Genomic DNA, 20,386 nt, shown 5'->3' on the forward strand with positions numbered 1-20,386 from the left:
GGGTTTAGGGCTGGAGACATGCATTTCCAGTCCATCACCTTTACCCTCAGCTTCTTTAGCAAGGCAGTGGTCGTCTTGGAGGTGTGTTTGGGGTCGTTATCATGTTGGAATTCTGCCCTGCGGCCCAGTCTCCGATGTGAGGGGATCATGCTCTGCTTCAGTATGTCACAGTACATGTTAGCATTCATGGTTCCCTCAATGAACTGTAGCTCCCCAGTGCCAGCAGCACTCATGCAGCCCCAGACCATGACACTCCCACCACCATGCTTGACTGTAGTCAAGACACACTTGTCTTTGTACTCCTCACCTGGTTGCCGCCACACACGCTTGACACCATCTGAACCAAATAGGTTTCTTGGTCTCATCAGACCACAGGACATGGTTCCAGTAATCCATGTCTTAGTCTGCTTGTCTTCAGCAAACTGTTTGCGGGCTTTCTTGTGCATCATCTTTAGAAGAGGCTTCCTTCTGGGACGACAGCCATGCAGACCAATTTGATGCAGTGTATAGCGTATGGTCTGAGCACTGACAGGCTGACCCCCCACCCCTTCAACCTCTGCAGCAATGCTGGCAGCACTCACACGTCTATTTCCCAAAGACAACCTCTGGATATGACGCTGAGCACGTGCACTCAACTTCTTCGGTTGACCATGGCGAGGCCTGTTCTGAGTGGAACCTGTCCAGTTAAACCGCTGTATGGTCTTGGCCACCGTGCTGCAGCTCAGTTTCAGGGTCTTGGCAATCTTCTTATAGCCCAGGCCATCTTTATGTAGAGCAACAATTATTTTTTTCAGATCCTCAGAGAGTTCTTTGCCATGAGGTGCCATGTTGAACTTCCAGTGACCAGTCAGTATGAGTGAGTGTGAGAGCGATGACACCAAATTTAACACACCTGCTCCCCATTCACACCTGAGACCTTGTAACACTAACGAGTCACATGACACCGGGGTGGGAAAATGGCTAATTGGGCCCAATTTGGACATTTTCACTTAGGGGTGTACTCACTTTTGTTGCCAGCGGTTTAGACATTAATGACTGTGTGTTGAGTTATTTTGAGGGGACAGCAAATGTACACTATTATACAAGCTGTACACTCACTACTTTACATTGTAGCAAAGTGTCATTTCTTCAGTGTTGTCACATGAAAAGATATACTCAAATATTTACAAAAATGTGAGGGGTATACTCACTTTTGTGATATACTGTGATATACACATACACAAAAGTATGTGGACACCCCTTCAGATTAGTGGATTCGGCTATTTCAGCCACACCCGTTGCTGACAAGCACACAGCCATGCAATCTCCATAAACAAACACTGGCAGTAAAATGGCCTTAATGAAGAGCTCCTTCACCTTCAACGTGGCACCGTCAGAGAGGAGGCCACCTTTCTAACAATTCAGTTAGTCAGATTTCTGCCCTGCTGGAGCTGCCCCGGTCATCTGTAAGTGGTGTTATTGTGAAGTGGAAACGTCTAGAAGCAACAACAGCTCAACCACGAAGTGTTAGGCCACACAAGCTCACAGAATGGGACCGCCGAGTGCTGAAGCACGTAGCCAGTAAAATGTGTCTGTCCTTGGTTGCAACACTCATTTTGGAGTTCCAACCTGCCTCTGGAAGCAACGTCAGCACAACAATTGTTCGTCAGGAGCTTGCTTTTCTTTGATTGCTGAAAGCCAAACTTTTTCAATAAACATTAATCAAATACAACCCCAGACTGTTTGCTCATTGCTGTTGCTCTAAGAAGGCAACTGTGCCAATTTAATCTCAAAAAGGAAACAGTGAGTGGTTGTATTTGATTAACATTTATTGGAAAAGTATGGATTTCAGAAAATTAAGAAAGGCACACCACTGCAGAGGACACTTTTGTAAAAGTTAAACGAGTATATTTATATAATGAATATGAGTTTGGAGGGCTAAAACTATTCAATATCAAAGCATTACACCTGTCTCCTAAAGCTTCTATTATTCTGAAACTGTAACTAAATGCAAACTGGTTTTCCAGTAGTCTACTAAGAGAGGCTATGTTATGTTTAAACAGAGGCTCTTTGCTCTTATAAAGATTAAAACGATCAATTTCCGGTGGATTGACAATGGAACCTTCGTTAAATAATCCTCCTTCTTAAAGGAGGAAGCCATGTTGGCTACGTTTCCAATGTTATCCTCCAGAAGAGGCAGAATATATATTACTACAAATATCTGTATTTATTGAACCTTTATTTAACTAGGCAAGTCAGTTAGGAACTAATTCTTATTTACAATGATGGCCTAGGAACAAGTGCCTTGTTCAGGGGCAGAACGACAGATTTTTACCTTGTCAACTCTAGGATTTGATCTAGCAATCTTTCGGTTACTGGCCCACTAGGCTACCTGCCACCCCTAATATTCATATAATAACATGGCTAAACTCCTGATGTACTGATGGAGGATAAACCAGAAAGAATGTATATGAGTATCATGTTTATGAATGACATTGTTTACAACGATGGTAAAATGATGTCATACAAGCAATTCATCAAGGTGTATGGAGATGTGTGCTCAATACAAAATGATAACCAACTCAGCTGAGCTCTGCCACAAAAATGGAAGATGCAATTACTTAAAAGAGAAAGTAATGAATTAGTTTGTTTGCCTCCAATTAAAAATGTCTTAAAATGACCAACATAAATCGTAAAATGTATCAGTTTCACTTACAGTCAAGAGGTTTGACAACTATGCAGCATAAAATTAAAGATTTTCCTCGTCTCAATACCATGGCATCGGGTTTATGAACTGATATACAAAACAACAATTGATGCATCAATCCATTATTTTAAATTTAAGCTATTATACAAAAACAATGCTCAGTTTATGGGGCATTGAACAGTCAGACCAGTGCAGACTGCCACGTGGAAACAGAATCAATAGAGCATCTCTTCTGGTACTGTCCATCGCTGGCTTGTTTTTGGAGTCCGGTCCAGGAATGGTTGTAAAAAATGTTTGTTTTGGAGATGGGGAGGTTCAAGTCACTAGTGAGACACCATGGTAGAATGGAGGGATGTATTGCAAGAGGAAATGGTAGAATGATGATTTACTGGGAAAGATGGGTTGATCTGAAGGTTGGAATTAATGAGGGTTGTAAATATAAACACGCATGCACAGCATCAAGTTTAGGTTGGAGGTCCTCCAATCAGGAGTGAGGGTGGGGATGTTTTGTGTTTAGTTATGTGTGTTTGGTGTTTTGGTTTCACACTGTGAGCGATGTGTGTGTGAACAGTGTGTGTGCTGGTCCTGTTGGTTATGCGTGCGCTCACCCGGTCATCGGGCGGGGCTTGGTCCATCCCGCCCTTGGAAAATCCCTTTTGGGCTGGGGGCGGGGGCTTCGGCCTGACGGCGTTTCGGGTGGGGGCGAGAGCACCTTTTGACCAGACCTCTGATGGTAGCGGCTATTCATATTGGTTTTGTATTGTTGTTTTAATGACACAGTGATATACTTCTTCACAATCGGCCAAACGTTACACTTTGAATATTTTACTAGCCATGCACAATAACAAATGTGTTCTAAATCGTGTGTGAAATTTTTGCTACAGTTGTTTCTGAATTTAAAAGTAATCCAAGAAGTAATCGTCTAGTTTTTCAAAAGCAGGTGTGTGTGTGTGTGAGGTCTCAGTGTTACCCAGGACTCAGTGATGATTAAAGAGAAAGACTTCTGCTGTCTGACTCCCCATGACATCCCCAGAGTGTTCCCCTGCTGTTCCATACACTCAGCAGGCCACCAAGTGTGTGTGCGTGTGTGTGTGACTGTGTATGTGACTGTGTGTGTGTGTTTGTTTGTGTGCCCTCTCTGGATTTGGACAGAGGCTCTTTGTTTGTGTGCCAAGTCTCAGCTCAGGCGAGGAGGCTGGCACTGGCAGAGCCCTGTTACACTCTCTCCTTTATTTAATTCTCTGTTTTTTACTTTCTGGACTAAACTTTCGTTCTTTCTCTTTCGCTCTCTTTCCTGTTTACTTCCCTTCTTTATGTTTTTCCACTTATTGCTTCTTCCGTTCTCTTTTAAACTTTCTGTAGTTATTTCCCTCCCTTTCCTGCCCCTTTGTGATGATGGATGTGATCCTGCGGTAGAGAAACATGAGAGGCGCTGAGCTTGGTCACATGACAGCTTCACCAGGAGACAGGGACACCCACCAGAGACCAGTAGACATGATTCAATGAAACCTGTAGTATCTCTCTTTCTTTCTGTCATTCTTTCTCTCTTCCTCGCATTCTCTTGTTTTCTCCACCATCTCTTTCTTCAGTCTCACTCTCTTTCTCTCTCACCTCTCTTCCCTAACGAATGTCTCTCTACTCTACCCACATCCTTTAATTCCCCCTCCTCTTCCTCACTCACTTCTGATCAAGACAGTAAACTGTATCTGGGTTGATCAGATGTGTATCCCTGTAGGATTAGGAATGGAAAGATTGTGAATGGCCAATGGGATGATTGCTCAGACCTCTAGGCCAGGATATGAATGACCCTGGTTTAGGTATTTGACACTGGTACGAATGCATGGTGGTTAAACCTTGTGTAATCCACAATGATTCCACATAATCAAAGAGGCTGTTTATGTGCAGTTGTGTGTGTTTCCTTTCTCTCTCCCCCTCTCTCTCTAGTCAGTGAGTCCTGGAATTCCACAGGTGTTGAGGGATTATTACAGTCTCCTTGTTGAGATTCAATTGGCACAGTGGTCAATTTAGGGCAACAGCAATGAGTTCCCTCTCAAAACAAAACCTATTCACCATTGGGATATTAAACATATGAAAACAGGCCCCTGTGCTAATGCCCCAGAATCATACACTTCCGCTTTGATTGTCAGTTTTCCAAGAACTTACCTCTTTTGCAGTTATCTGGGTAGCAACAAATGAAACGGTGAGAACGGATGGGGCTCAAGCATTTCAAATACAGGTGCCAGTTCCATTTTGTGTTTGTTTGTCCACAATCGTTTTTTTAATGCAGGGAGTGGTCACCTCTAAAAAGTGTAAACACTGGTCATGTTTGCTCTAAATAAGGACCACACACATAGACACACACAGTTTATCTCCATATTTATCTCCTCCCTTGTCTCTGTAGCCAGTTGCACCTATGGGCTGGTATGAGATGAGGTGAGCGATGCCATAAATACCTTTGTTTGGGATCTTTGTTTCCACCCCGGAGGACAAGAGACGGTGCACTTCACTGTTCACCCATCCATGCTGGCTGTGTTTGTCAAAGTTAGTCGAACTTTGGGTAAGCTAACTTTTGTTTGTTGGTCTGTGGATGTTTTACCGCTTGTTAAAGTATACGACAGCCATGTAAAACAATGATTTGTGTTTCAGTGACGTGTTCGGCGCAGGTTTGAACCGCGATCAACACTGTCTGCGAGACACAGCATTGACACCGTTTTGTTGGCTGTGTAGGCCTGGACAGAGTTAGCGATATGTGAATTCGTCCATAGTTGCCAATATATCTTGGCTAGTAGAAAGGGTTGGAAGCAATTTTTCAACTATCCAGGGCCTCGTTTCCCAGAGCCTTTGTAGCGTTAATATCATCGTTAGAACCTTCTTACGATGTAGCTTTAGTAGCCCAGGTGTTTCCCATAGCCTTCGTTAGTAAAGCAGCTCTGAAAAACCTTTGCACATCTCTGAGTGATCCAGACCACTCGTAGAGCAGCCAAGGTGCACCGTTAGATGCTTTTTTTTGCCATTCCGCGTCACTGTATTCATAGAGGATCTCCGCTAAACATAGAATCAACATTCTATCTGTCTGACTGCGACTGCCGATAACTATAGAACCAAGTTGACTACAAATACAAAGTATCCAAAGTATTTGCAATTGTTACGAACAAGTGAAGGATAAATGAATGCTTCAAATGAGAACCGAGATGACTGCATTAAAATATATATCGGCTGCACGGGCCTCTATAAGCTATTTCAGTTATACTGAAATCTATTTCATGTTCAGTCAATGGAGTTCTATTTTGCGACTAGGCTACTGTCTGTAAAAAAAATGTTTTGCCTCAATGTGTTTCATGATGTGTGACAACATGTGCCCAATCTGTGATTTTGTGCATTATTATTAGGGAAGCATAATAAACCACCTCAATAACCTTTTTGCAGCCATAGGTGGTAATTTCTCTCTAGGAGCTGACCTGTCGTCATTATTGTGAAATAGTTCTAATGTTAAGGTAAGATTTGAATGGACAAAGCTGACCCGAGAGCAGCGCTGCCTTTCTTTTGATCCTATCAGTATCGACACAAGGTCTAACGACGCACTTAGTGAACGTTCGCTACGTGCTTGTTTGGGGAAACACTTGAAAAGTTGGCTCATAAATAACGTAAATAAAGATGCATCTGGTTACATCGCAACTGGGAAACGAGGACCTGTTCTTGCCCATACTTTCTTCGTTCGGAAGAAAGGTGTATCTTATCAATGTCCATGTTCAGTTGCAGGTGGTTCTCCAAAAACCAGAGAAGATCCAGAAAGATAGTAAAAATCGAAGTTTCGTATCGAGAGAGAAATGCCTCATGCATGTGTTTGGATCTTTGTTTTGGTCGCACTGTGTGATGCGCTGTCATCTATTTTTACACGTGGCCATGGACGTGTCGCATAGAATTGACTAGTTCCTGTAAAGATGTTGGGAAATGCAAGATGTCTGGCAGCTGTTATGGCGAGGGAACTCCTCACTTGGTGCAAAACGTGGATTCTACAAACCTTAACAAATATTATCTGGTTTTGGGAGAACCACGTGCAACTGAACACAGACATTTATAAGATAGACTTTACTTCTGAATCAAGAATGAAGAAAGTATTAGCAAAACGTTACTTATTGTTAGTTTGTGTCCCTTATATTAGGTAGGTAGGATAAAAAAAAAAAGGTTGAGTCTGCCTGAAGCGAATGAGCTGGTATTCAGGCAAAATATTTGGTGTTGTTTTGGCAGTCAAACTAGTTGAATTTTCTTTGTTATATGTTTTGTTTGTATATTTGTCTTATTTTGTTACCACTTCCCCAGAGCCTTCCAGGGCTTGTTGTCTTGTTTTGTTACCACTTCCCCAGAGCCTTCCAGGGCTTGTTGTCTTATTTTGTTACCACTTCCCCAGAGCCTTCCAGGGCTTGTTGTCTTGTTTTGTTACCACTTCCCCAGAGCCTTCCAGGGCTTGTTGTCTTGTTTTGTTACCACTTCCCCAGAGCCTTCCAGGGCTTGTTGTCTTTTGGGGGGTTATTTTGGTTAGAGAGCAGTGGCAAGTCTTAAGAATTAATGTGTGTGCTTTAGCATGCTAATTATCACAAGTGTGTTATCTTTCAAAGAATGTTTCATATTGAGTATGATATCTAACAAAGAATGTTTCATCAGGTATGCCGTCTTACAAATATTTTTTAATCACAAGTATATTATCTTACAATGATTGTGAATATACTCTAAGTTTGCATGATATTCTCCTTGAAGTATTTTACATGCAAGGTTTGAGTCTTGGAGATTTGGTAGTATTTCTTGCCCTGCTGTCAATCCATTGTTTGTGCCCTCTATGTTAATAAACCTTGGCACTTTGGTTAACTATTGTTCATCTCAATCATTTGACAGACCTAACTTAACTTGTCCCGAGGACCTCCCATCGTGTATACATAAAGGTGGCGCAGTACAGTTTACATATCTCTAAAAACACACACTACCTTTCAGAAATTCTCACCTTTTCTGTCTACTCATCTCTCTTTTCTATCTACCCATCTCTCTTTTCTGTCTACCCATCTCTATTTTCTATCTATCCATCTATCATGTCATTATTTCCCTCTCTAAATCTCCATCTACACTCCACAAGGTATAACAGCTACTATGGAAGAATTGACATATCGCCGATTTAAGAGAGTATGGCTTACCAACTTTAAAGGTTTACACTTTTTTGTCAAATGAATCAAGTCTATTTGATTATGTTGGGTTTTTAATAAAGTATGAAAGTTTTGATGTTTCTATTATTTAAATAAACTGGTGTTACACACCCCCCCCCCCCCCCCCCCTATCTCTCTTACCCGCCTCTCCCCACAGACTGACAACCACAAACAGCCAGACATTTACTAAACAGACACCCGCGGCACTCCACCCTACCTCCTGAAGTACAACCTCTCCCTGAGTGTGTCAAGGTTACGCACTCTTCCCCACGGCCTCCATCTTAACCTGTGGATTTACATGTGACAGCAAAGGTCAAGGAATGAATGCGCTGTGACGTTGTCCAGTTGGAAGGCAGATAAGATGGCCTCTGGGTCAAAGTCAGTATTGTTTGTTATAATTGCAACAACCAACACGCCACCGAACAAAGGCCAATGGCCTTGGTTTCTATACTGGCAACTTCTGTTTCAAATGTGAGAATAAATGTACAAACACAGTTCTTTATGCTCGCTTCAACAGCTTTTCGTGATATTATTTAGCTTCAAAGGTGCAGGATTTCTTTCAAATCAACCAACAAGTGAGAAAGTAAGTGCAGCAGAGAGAAAGAAAATGATCTTTATTCATTCATTGTCCTCGTTCTTTTCCATTCCACTCCACACTGTTATTACTGTCAACTTCTTTTCCATTCCACTACACACTGTTATTACCGTCAACGTCAGACGGATTCTTTCTTTCAGGGGCCTTGTCGTCAAAATGACCAAGCTGTATAGGTGAAGGTTGAATAAATAAATAAATTACATTTCACAGATCCCCCTCCTCCTCCCCAACCCCTCCCATCCTCAGCCCCCTCTCCACTCACCTGCCTCATTCCTCCTGTGTACCTCCCCTTGGGCAGGTAAACCAGTCGGGTATATAAATATATTCAAACCTCAGTTAGCTATCCAGGGAGCTCTGGGGTGACTCGAGACGTCGAGAAAGTGAGAGAGAGAAGTGTAAACGTGTAACAGGTGGAGTTTCTAAGGATAAGGAGCAAGTATATTCTCTTTACAAACCACTGGGATTGAGAGTCCTAGAACAGCAGTGCAAGGATGGGGCTTGGAGTAAGTCTGGATTTCACTTTTAAGTATCAGGATTTACTTATATTGTGTTCTTTCAACTTAAAAAAATGTCTTTTTTTTTGCAGTTCATATTAAAAGTTTAGCCCTCGGGTCATGGCTGCTTCTTGGTTTTTAAAATAAAGTTCTATATTTGATAAAGTTCTGAATGCACTCCTTATCTAAGCCCTCATTAGGAAAGAGGCACATCGATAGTTCACACTCTCTCATCATTAACGTGCCTTCTGATATACAGAAGGGGAAAGATGATTATAAGCTGGCGGCGACCTCCGAGGACAATGGAAATAAAAAGAGCAAAAAGGAGGTGAAGAAAGCAAAGGAGAAGAAGGACATGGACGATCTGAAAAAGGAAGTTGACCTGGTGAGGAAAACTGATTATTTATTCATTTACTAACTATATTTATCTAATGTAGTTGACATGAACAATGCACATTTATCGAAATGCAATTTACACATCAAAGCACTGGAATTGGCTGCAAAAATGTTAATCCGTAGCCCCAGAGATGATTTAAATAGTGTGATATAGCATCAAAACTATTTTCAGGAAGAAAAGACTAAGGTTAACAGTAAGCCTATTCATCTCTGTGGATCAGAAAAGGTACAACACACAACGTTTCAAATGTGCATCAAGCTCATTAGCATTTTAATTGACTTACTATTACTCTGCAGTGAGCCTTGGGAGCAGTTTCAAAACCCCAATGGCCTGCGTTTAAACTTCAGAGGAGCAGTAGCATATCTTTGGAAACGGCTTTTTTAAATACAAGGAGCAGAATAAAAACGTGTCAGAGCAGAAATGTGAACCAGACAATTCCATCCATCATAAAGAAACACATGACTTATCTTTGGTTTATGTTGAAACCGATGCAGCATAACCTCATCATACCTAGGATCATTTCAAATTGTCAGAGGAATGTGTTTCATAACTATGCATGTGCTGCATATACTTTCGCCATGGGGGAAAAGTTGAGAGAACTCCCTAGTTCAACTAGCAACTGTTTCTTTATTTCTCAATCTCTCTATCCCCCCCCCTCTCTTATTTAGGATGACCACAAGTTGACCTTGGATGAACTTCATAGGAAATACGGCACAGACTTAGCCAGGGTGAGTGAGTGAATATGTGTGTGCCTCTGTTTTTTAAAACCAGTTGTATCAGCTGCTCCTACGGATGATTTCTGACTGTAATTTGAAGCGCATTGAGGTCGTGGAGGTTACGGCACCAGGTCATATCGTAGGTGGAACTTCATCTGCCTTCTAGGTCATGATCACATCACTATCTACCACTGAATCTTTGAACATGAAACACATCTATGTCTTCCTAAAGTTTACACAGAGTTTGGAGTCAAATATATATTTTCCGATTGTGTGACTCCCATTACATTCTTTTCATTTTATTTTTTGAATCCTTTATTTAACCAGAGAGGTCACTTTGAGATGTACATCTCTTTTACAACTGAGCCCTGGCCGTAAAAGCGGCATACATAGTAAACACAGCATAAAAACACAACATTAGACATGCCAGTGAGTGGAAGTTAAAACGCTGCATAGAACACATGGATGAGACTTTCTCCATTTGTGTGACAGCAAGTCAGATTCACATGAACAATTTTTAACAAGCCATAGGGTAGGTCTAATGCAGGGGACACAATATCTGCAATATCAGCTTTGTGTGGAGTACAATTAGGACAGGCCTAAACATTGTCTTGTGTGGAAAGGATAACAGTTAAACACTATTTTGGTGAAGGCGCACAGATAATGATCTGTTGATATTTGATCCAGGGATTAAGCAGAATTTCCACTACAAGGGCCACATTCACACGGGAACATTGAAAGCACTATGTAGTGATGAGGGGCGGGGCGGGGCGAGGTATGGTGGGGGGGGGGGGCTCGTTTGACAGATTTTCTTGCTGACAAAAGGGGAGGGGAAGGTTTTGAGTTCCATAGGTAATCACTCTACTGCCTTTTACTCTGCCTCTTGCTCTTCCCTCTTCCTGCTTTCCTCCCTCCTCCTTTCTCTTCACTCTACCTTTTCCCTCTCTCCTTTTCTCTCACCCCCCCCCCCCCCCCATCCAGGGTCTAACCTCAGCTCGGGCTAAGGAGATCCTTCTTCGTGATGGCCCCAACACCCTGACCCCTCCTCCCACTACCCCTGAGTGGGTGAAGTTCTGTAGGCAGCTCTTTGGTGGGTTCTCTATGCTCCTATGGATTGGTGCAATGCTCTGCTTCCTGGCCTACGGAATCCAGGCCGCCTCCGAGGATGAGCCAGCTAATGATAATGTGAGAATTATAGAATTCTGAGATAATTTGAGACTTAACAAAAACTACAATGCCTCTAGTGCATGAAAGGGTTTTCTAACTTAACTGTAACGTAATAGTCTCATAGTCTTTCTCCCTCTTCGTTTCTGTCCCTCACAGTTGTACCTGGGTGTTGTGCTCTCTGTTGTCGTCATTGTCACTGGCTGTTTCTCCTACTACCAAGAGGCCAAGAGCTCAAAGATCATGGACTCCTTCAAGAACCTGGTCCCACAGGTTAGACTTCTGCCTTTTCAAACACCTCGGAGAAGAACTTGATTGTATTGTCATGTCTACAGATTGTAATCCTGTCACCTGCCTTGTAGCAAGCCCTGGTTGTCCGTGACGGTGAGAAGAAGAACATCAACGCTGAAGAAGTGGTGGTTGGAGATCTGGTGGAGGTGAAAGGAGGAGATAGGATCCCAGCTGATTTGCGTATTGTCTCTGCCAGCGGCTGCAAGGTGAGTACTTTACAATCCAAGATCATGGGTCAGATATGTAGCCTAAGGGTTCCGCATACTTCAGTTTGGCTGGCCTACTCCCTTAAAAGACCTTTGCTTGAAAAAGTGACAATAGTACTGTTTGTCCATTTTGAGATGCCACAGCCAGTATACACTTTCTCAAAATAGGCAGAATGAATCTAAGATAATTTAAGAAATATGTCATAAATGTTGATGTTTTTGCTAAGGAGATCTTAGTTGACCAATGATAGACGAAGGGGCAAAGACTTCGGCTCCTGAACTTCGGCTGGTCTCGAAGTTTTTTGTGTGTGCACCAACAGCCCCCAAAAAACTTGCCGGAGACCAAAACTAATAAAAACGGCACAAAATGTTGTCATATTTTATGACAAACTGTCCTGAACTGTTTCGGATGGGATGCATGCGGACGCCTTTAGTGTCATTCAGTGTTGTATTAATGCAATTCTCTTTTCCTACTCAGGTGGACAACTCCTCCCTCACTGGTGAATCTGAGCCCCAGACACGTACTCCGGATTTCTCCAATGACAACCCCCTGGAGACAAGGAACATTGCCTTCTTCTCTACCAACTGTGTTGAAGGTAAATAACTTCTGTAACTAGCCGTAGTGATTTAATAGTTCAAATAACTTGAAATGTATCACTTAGCCATTTTGTGATTCTAAACCATATTCTCCATGTTTTGTCAGGAACTGCCAGAGGTATCGTCATCAACACTGGTGACCACACTGTCATGGGTCGTATCGCCACCTTGGCCACGAGTCTGGAGGGTGGGAAGACGCCTATAGCCAAAGAGATTGAGCACTTTATCCACATCATCACCGGTGTGGCCGTCTTCCTGGGCGTGTCTTTCTTCGTCCTCTCCCTCATTCTGGGATATGGTTGGCTGGAAGCTGTCATCTTCCTCATCGGAATCATCGTTGCTAATGTGCCAGAGGGTCTCCTGGCTACTGTAACTGTGAGTACTGATGAAAAGTCATGTTTAACAAAAACTTCAGTCCTAACAATAAAACTTGTTGATTATGTAACTGTCTAATATGGCTTTCTATTGTAGGTGTGCTTAACTCTGACTGCCAAACGTATGGCCAAGAAGAACTGCCTGGTGAAGAATCTTGAAGCTGTTGAGACCTTGGGCTCCACCTCCACCATTTGCTCTGACAAGACCGGAACCCTGACTCAGAACAGAATGACCGTGGCTCACATGTGGTTCGACAACCAGATCCATGAGGCTGACACCACAGAGAATCAGAGTGGTACCTGCTTCGACAAAAGCTCTGCCACCTGGGCTTCCCTGGCTAGAGTCGCTGGCCTGTGCAACCGCGCCGTCTTCCTGGCAGAACAGAACAACGTACCTATCCTCAAGAGAGATGTGGCTGGTGATGCTTCAGAGTCTGCCCTGCTGAAGTGTATCGAGTTGTGCTGCGGGTCTGTCAAAGACATGAGAGAAAAGTACAGCAAGATCGCTGAGATTCCCTTCAACTCCACCAACAAATATCAGGTAACCACATGCACTCTCTGTGGTATCTGTGGGTTAACAACGGGTTAAACTGAGTTGTAGAAGGTGGTGTGATAGACTCAAAATCAGGATGGATGGATGGCTTTTCTCAATCAGCTTGGAAATGCCACTTTGTATCGACATCCAATAAGTTGCCAGAACTTTCGTTTTCCTGGCACTGTGGGCTACTTACTGGTCATTTCCTGCTAATTTAAATTTAAACTCTCTTCATGGTGTCATCTGATCAAAAACCAATTCATTTTGCCCCTAGCTCTCCATTCATAAAAACATTGTGGCCGGAGAGTCCAATCACCTGCTGGTGATGAAGGGAGCCCCTGAGAGGATTCTGGACCGCTGCTCCACCATTTTGATCCAGGGCAAAGAACAGACTCTCAATGACGAGTTGAAGGAAGCCTTCCAGAACGCTTATGAAGAGCTGGGAGGGCTGGGAGAGAGAGTGCTGGGTAAGAGGGCACCGATATTGGACTGAATGAAAAGTCTAGAACAGTGGTATTCAGAATGTTTCAGTGGGCACCCCATTTCTTCAACCAGAATTTCTTGCGACCACACCTCAAATCTAATGACATAACCTTAATGAGGCAATCTGGATTTGCTACATCTTTTATCCTCAATTTTTGGACTTATTGATAAGTACCAATTGATTCTTGAAGAATATAACCGAATAAATGCCTAATTAGTTAAACTGTCGTAAACCATCATAACCCGAAATATAAGCTTTTTTTTACTCCAATGTTTGTAAACAAAGTAAATGTAAAACAACACTGAATAGCCTCAAAACGTGTTTAAACTATCATTTTGATATCATGGATGGTCAATCCTTGCATCCATAGCTCTGTCTATGAGGGGTATCATTTCTCCAGCCCCATCCCTCAGCTTTTTACCGAACCAGCTGTGGGGAGCCCGCTTTGTTATTGTTTCAACTGCTGATTGCCACTTTCAATTTTAACATCAACAAATAACCTTCAATTCATGACATTTTCAAAATTGAAAGAAACCAATAACAAAATTATCTTTCTTAAAACATTTTGTATATTGTCCCATCATAATCTGTACTCTTAATTTATTTATTTGTGACCGCAATCCAGTTTGACTGGTCTAGAACATGAAGAATTTGTTGTGGCATGTCTCTGACTCTGTGTCTTTTTCAGGTTTCTGTCATTTCCAGCTCCCTGATGACCAGTTCGCTGAGGGCTTCCAGTTTGATTGTGAAGAGGTGAACTTCCCAACTGAGAATCTGTGCTTCGTTGGCCTAATGTCCATGATTGACCCTCCCCGTGCTGCTGTGCCTGACGCTGTAGGAAAGTGCAGGAGTGCTGGAATCAAGGTATGGCAATGTAATACTTGACACGACTCTTCAGTCAATCCACATAGCAGCCACTGTGATCAGACCACTCCTCTTCCCTTCCTTCCCTTAGGTTATCATGGTCACTGGTGATCATCCCATCACTGCTAAGGCCATTGCCAAGGGTGTGGGCATCATTTCTGAAGGAAACGAGACTGTTGAGGACATCGCTGCTCGTCTGAAAATCCCCGTTTCTGAGGTCAATCCGAGGTATGTTGCAATTTGTTTGGGATCATTTCAGTGTATGTCATCACACCGTCTACACTTAAAGGGGAGTGACAGCAACATTTATTTAGCCTTTTTGGGGCATCATCAGAACAGACCAATACAAGCCCCTATATTTAGCTTATATTTGTACCCTCCAGAGATGCCAAGGCCTGTGTTGTCCACGGTGGAGAGCTGAAGGACCTGTCAGCCGAACAGTTGGATGACATTTTGGCCCATCACACTGAGATTGTGTTTGCCAGAACATCTCCTCAGCAGAAGCTGATCATTGTGGAGGGTTGCCAGCGTCAGGTACTATTTTATTGAAATAATTCATGCTCATGAGTCAGTCAGGATGATTGCATCTCACTTTTGGAGTTTCTAACATCTGTTAACACCTCTCTTACTTATCCACAGGGTGCTATTGTGGCTGTGACAGGTGATGGTGTGAATGATTCTCCTGCTCTGAAGAAGGCTGACATCGGTGTTGCTATGGGGATCTCTGGATCTGACGTCTCCAAGCAGGCTGCAGACATGATCCTCCTGGATGACAACTTTGCCTCCATCGTGACTGGTGTTGAAGAGGGTAAGAGAAGCTCTGGCAACGACCATCAATCTGCTGGGTTTTTCCATCCTTCTCTCATCACCCTGACTATTCCTTCCCCCCATCCTCTATTCCCCCTCAGGCCGTCTGATCTTTGACAACTTGAAGAAGTCCATCGCCTACACCCTGACCAGTAATATTCCAGAAATCTCACCCTTCCTCCTCTTCATCATTGCCAACATTCCACTGCCCCTAGGAACCGTCACCATCCTCTGTATTGACCTGGGAACTGATATGGTGGGTCTTTCAGATGTGGATACTCCTCCTCTGTGAACAATCTGATCATGTGTTCTGCTGCGTTATGAAGAACAATGTACATGATCATTTTAGAGTTTGTTTGGAAGGTCTTTGAACTAACTTCAAAGTTACCAACGGTGATCTTTCCCATCATTACCTTCAAGGTCCCAGCTATCTCCCTGGCCTATGAAGAAGCTGAGAATGACATCATGAAGCGACAGCCCAGAAACCCCAAAACTGACAAACTGGTGAACGAGAGGCTCATTAGCATAGCCTACGGTCAAATTGGTAAGGAGTAAATTTGGCCCTTCTTCTGTTTTGCCTGCCTTTACCGTGTCTTGTTGCGTTGTATGTTGGCCAGTCAGTTTCATAGCAAATTAACAATCTGATCAATGTCTCTTCACTGACAAAAATACTCTCCTCATTTTTACTCTTCACAGGTATGATGCAGGCCACAGCCGGTTTCTTCACATACTTTGTTATCCTGGCTGAGAACGGGTTCTTGCCCATGGATTTGCTGGGTATGCGTGTGGACTGGGACAACAAGATAATGAACGACATGGAGGACAGCTACGGCCAGCAGTGGGTAAGTACACAAACACCACTCTGCTTTTTGTTGTACTAACGGATTAGCATTGGCCTTGTTTTGATCTGATAAGTTCTCGATAAGAGCTTTTTCAATCTCTCTCCCATTTTTTTTGTTTAGTTTATTCCAGCATACATGGCAGCTGAAAGCTGAATTGCGTATATATCTGGAAATTCAAGATAACAAAATAAATCAATAAATCTGATACAGTATCAAGAACGTTGAGAAGTCATGGATAGGATCACGGATCAGGGTTGTTGCACAGCTTGCATTTCGGGTAGTCAGCAGAGGAAATATCGATGGTCTTGAGAAAGAAGGAGCATCTCAGTCACAGCCAGGGATTCATACATACAGGTCCGTAGCCTCAACAGTCCTCTCCGTTATTTTGGGCTTCGTCAATAGCTTGCTACTATTCCTCCAGAACTACCATTTGTGAATGCCACTGCTGCCGCCGGCACACAGGTTCACCACACATTTGGTAACAGAGTAGTCAGTAATCTTCACTACTGTAATGTACCAATGTAATAAACATATGTTCTCTCAATCTTCTTTTTTCCATATATCTCTCTACACACTCTCTCTCTCTATGGTCTATGATGCATCCTTCAGACATATGAGCGCAGAAAGATTGTGGAGTTCACCTGCCACACAGCATTCTTCGCCAGTATTGTAGTTGTACAGTGGGCTGATTTGATCATCTGTAAGACCAGGAGGAACTCCATCCTTCAGCAGGGAATGAAGTGAGTACACACATTGATCTGTGTGGTCTTGGTCTGGGTCCTAAGAGTTTTTTTCTGAAACTTGATCTTCACTGCTCTGGTCTTGACTTACACATCACCAGAATCAGAATCACCTTTATTCACCAAGTACATTTACACATACTCACAATTGTACTTGTGATATGATATGTACTTGTGATATGGTGCTGCTAGCAATAGACAACATTAAAGGCCAGAACACAGACAGAGCAATTTACACAAAGTTTAAATGCATTATATACAAAATTGATCAAATGTGCATAGAACTGAAGAGTAAGAGGGAAGAGAGAATATACACATTTACAGTATAAATATATTGTAGAGAATTCAGGGGACTTGAACCCAGGTCCAGCAACTGTCAAGCCAACACCTTAATAATTACACCAAACCGCTCGATGAGGTTGCTAGGTGTTGGGTTAAGGTCGCTACATTACCCCCTTCCTTTGGGAGAGTGTGTCCCCACGTTTCTCTATACCATGTCCCTGACATGTACACACCTCTCCGGTGACCTCATGGCCACCATCCCATTTCTGACACCAATGTAGCAAATTCAGGGGGTAGCCCCAACCGGGACTCGAAACCAGGTCCAGTGACTGTCAAGCCAACACCTATACCATTACACCAAGAGGCCAGAACCTCTAGACAAGGTCACTAAGTGTTGGATACTTGATGCAGTGTGCATCACAGATTGCATAGTGCCTTGGTCACTACTGGCCAGTTGGTGAGGGCCACAGCCACAGGGGTGGTTTTGGTCATGATGAAGCTGAACTGTTTGCCAGAGGGGAGTTAATGTGCATACAGCCCTGCAACTGACTTCTAAATCGATATCCACCCTGTTGGTATCAAATCCATGATTTCTTCCCCTTTTTTTTCTCCCATCTCAGGAACCGTATTCTCATCTTCGGACTGTTTGAGGAAACTGCCCTGGCTGTCTTCCTGTCCTACTGTCCTGGAATGGATGTCGCCCTCAGAATGTACCCCCTCAAGTGAGTAGACCCTTCTGATTATCTTCTGTATATCAGCTTGGAACAAAGCTCACCCGTTTTAAAGGATGAGTGGTAAAATGGATGGATATTACAATGGGTGGAGGAGACTACTGTGGCCTCAGAATCAGTTGGGGTTGACTAGTTAACTGAAGTGTAATGGCATTTACTGCCCAACCAAGAGAGAAAATGACATTTGACATTTAGGGGCCCTGTAAGCGCATTACCTCGCTGTTTTACGCTCAACTTAATCTCTTTATTCTTTTCTTCTCTCTTTCCTTCTCTCTTTCCTCAGGCCTTGCTGGTGGTTCTGTGCCTTACCCTACTCTCTGCTCATCTTCCTCTATGATGAGGGTAGGAGATACATCCTGCGACGAAACCCAGGAGGTAAGTTCTCAGGGACTATGGACGAAAACAAGCTGTTAAGATAGCGTCGATAATTTTACATCAAAGTTAATTATTGTGTGATAACATGTCAATGGCATGCAGTATTGGGAAAGACAAATTATTTAATTTGACTCATGGAGATTTTCAGTGACGAGATGAAATCTAACTAATTGTGTTCTTCTCTCTGAATGTTCTCTTCTTTAAGGTTGGGTGGAACAGGAGACCTACTACTGACAAAAAGAGGCTATCCCCAGGATCACTCAATGTCACTCTGCTGCTACATCTCAACCAACAACATTACACTACATTTCAATATGCTACCTTATCATTACATCCAATGAACACTGTGATGGTGCACTCAGCTGCATTGAGGAGTTCTTGATTGTGATAATGCAAATTGAAATAAACATCACTTCAACACTAATGCTTAGACTGTATTCATGTTTTGTTGTCTGAATTATTTTGATTTATTGGTTTGGATTTAATGTAAGACATGTAGGCTTAAACTGTGTTGCATCTATGGGAGAAGTAACCTAGTACTCCAGCAGGTATATCTCACTGGTCACCCCCAAAGCCAATTCCTCCTTTGGTTGTCTTTCCTTCCAGTTCTCTGCTGCCAATGACTGGAATGAACTGCAAAAATCTCTGAAGCTGGTCACTCATATCTCCCTCACTAGCTTTAAGCACCAGCTGTCAGAGCAGCACACAGATCACTGCACCTGTACATAGCCCATCTGTAAACAGCCCATCTATCTACCTACCTCATCCCCATACAGTATTTATTTATTTATATTGCTCCTTTGCACCCCAGTATCTCTACTTGCACATTAATCTTCTGCACATCTACCCTTCCAGTGTTTAATTGCTATATTCTAATTACTTCGCACATGGCCTATTTATTGCCTTAACTCCCTTATCTTACCTCATTTGCACTCACTGTATATAGACTTTTTGTTTTCTTTTGTTCTACTGTATTATTGACTATGTTTTGTTTATTCCATGTGCAACTCTGTGTTGTTGTATGTGTCGAATTGCTATGCTTTATCTTGGCCAGATCGCAGCTGCAAATGAGAACTCAACTTGCCTACCTGGTTAAATAAAGGTGAAATATATATATATATATATATATATATATATATATATATATATATATATATAATTTTTTTTTATTTTATTATTATTATTATTATTATTTTTATTTTTTTACCAAATGGTGTCACCAAGCAGGCCAAAACTCCATACCACCAAAACAGGCTGACATTTCAGGTATTCTTTTCAAACAGCTCTTAAACTTAAATTCACAGTATTATTCCAACCTAAAAAAAAGGAATAAAACCAAGGAATATCTAGTTTTTGACTGCACTGGACCTTTCAGCACTTGATAATTTAGGATTGCACATTTTATACTCTGTTGAAATGCTGAACACTGTTATCCTTATTGAACTGTAGGATTCCAAAATAGAACACCTAAAATAACATTCTAAAACTCCCTCCCTATGGTTATAGATAGAAAACACAAGGCTTGTGACACAGATGGATTAGTTGTTTTGTTTTGATGCTGACAACAGCAAGGTTGAGGGAGGGTATGTGAGGTAGATCTAGGTTTATGATTATATATGATTACTAGGCCAGACAAACATTGAGAGAATGGAAATATGAAAACACTTGCAAACAAACGTGTAATCCATTGAAGTCAAGCCAAATATGGCTTCAAAACAATGAGTCATACGGAACACATGCACACAATGGTGAAAAGGTATTGGTATGCCAAAGCTATTTGTCAAGGATTCCATCTGGCCGTATTTGATTACCCTCTCTCCTCTGTTTGAGCCCCTATCCTCAATTATCTTAAGGGCCTGTCTGACTGAATGGTATTCACTAAAAACTCCAAACTGGATACAGGCTTTATTATCCAGTTATGAATGAGACATGGGTTCATGGAACGTTTAGTGCTTTCTTAAAGGGCAATTCCGCCCCTTTTCAACTTCATATTCATTATCTCCAGCACCATACC

General features: G+C 42.5%; 1 protein-coding gene across 5 annotated transcripts; it reads left to right on the forward strand.

The window, feature by feature from the left end:
* The first annotated feature begins 5,044 nt into the window (after positions 1–5,044).
* LOC100136184 (Na/K ATPase alpha subunit isoform 1b) lies at positions 5,045–18,809 on the forward strand. Of its 5 annotated transcripts, XM_036981849.1 has the most exons (23): positions 5,045–5,243; positions 8,036–8,256; positions 8,396–8,461; positions 9,227–9,352; positions 10,033–10,092; positions 11,062–11,265; positions 11,404–11,517; positions 11,607–11,741; positions 12,220–12,337; positions 12,445–12,713; positions 12,810–13,253; positions 13,522–13,714; positions 14,420–14,595; positions 14,687–14,823; positions 14,979–15,129; positions 15,235–15,403; positions 15,504–15,658; positions 15,823–15,946; positions 16,099–16,244; positions 16,854–16,984; positions 17,887–17,988; positions 18,281–18,372; positions 18,578–18,809. In XM_036981849.1, the coding sequence occupies exons 4-23, from the start codon at positions 9,323–9,325 to the stop codon at positions 18,604–18,606; spliced, it is 2,979 nt and encodes a 992-aa protein (XP_036837744.1). In that variant the 5' UTR covers positions 5,045–5,243; positions 8,036–8,256; positions 8,396–8,461; positions 9,227–9,322; the 3' UTR covers positions 18,607–18,809.
* Positions 18,810–20,386: the final 1,577 nt, after the last annotated feature.

This window comes from Oncorhynchus mykiss, chromosome 7 (assembly GCF_013265735.2).
Source record: "Oncorhynchus mykiss isolate Arlee chromosome 7, USDA_OmykA_1.1, whole genome shotgun sequence".
Classification (NCBI taxonomy): Eukaryota; Metazoa; Chordata; class Actinopteri; order Salmoniformes; family Salmonidae; genus Oncorhynchus; species Oncorhynchus mykiss.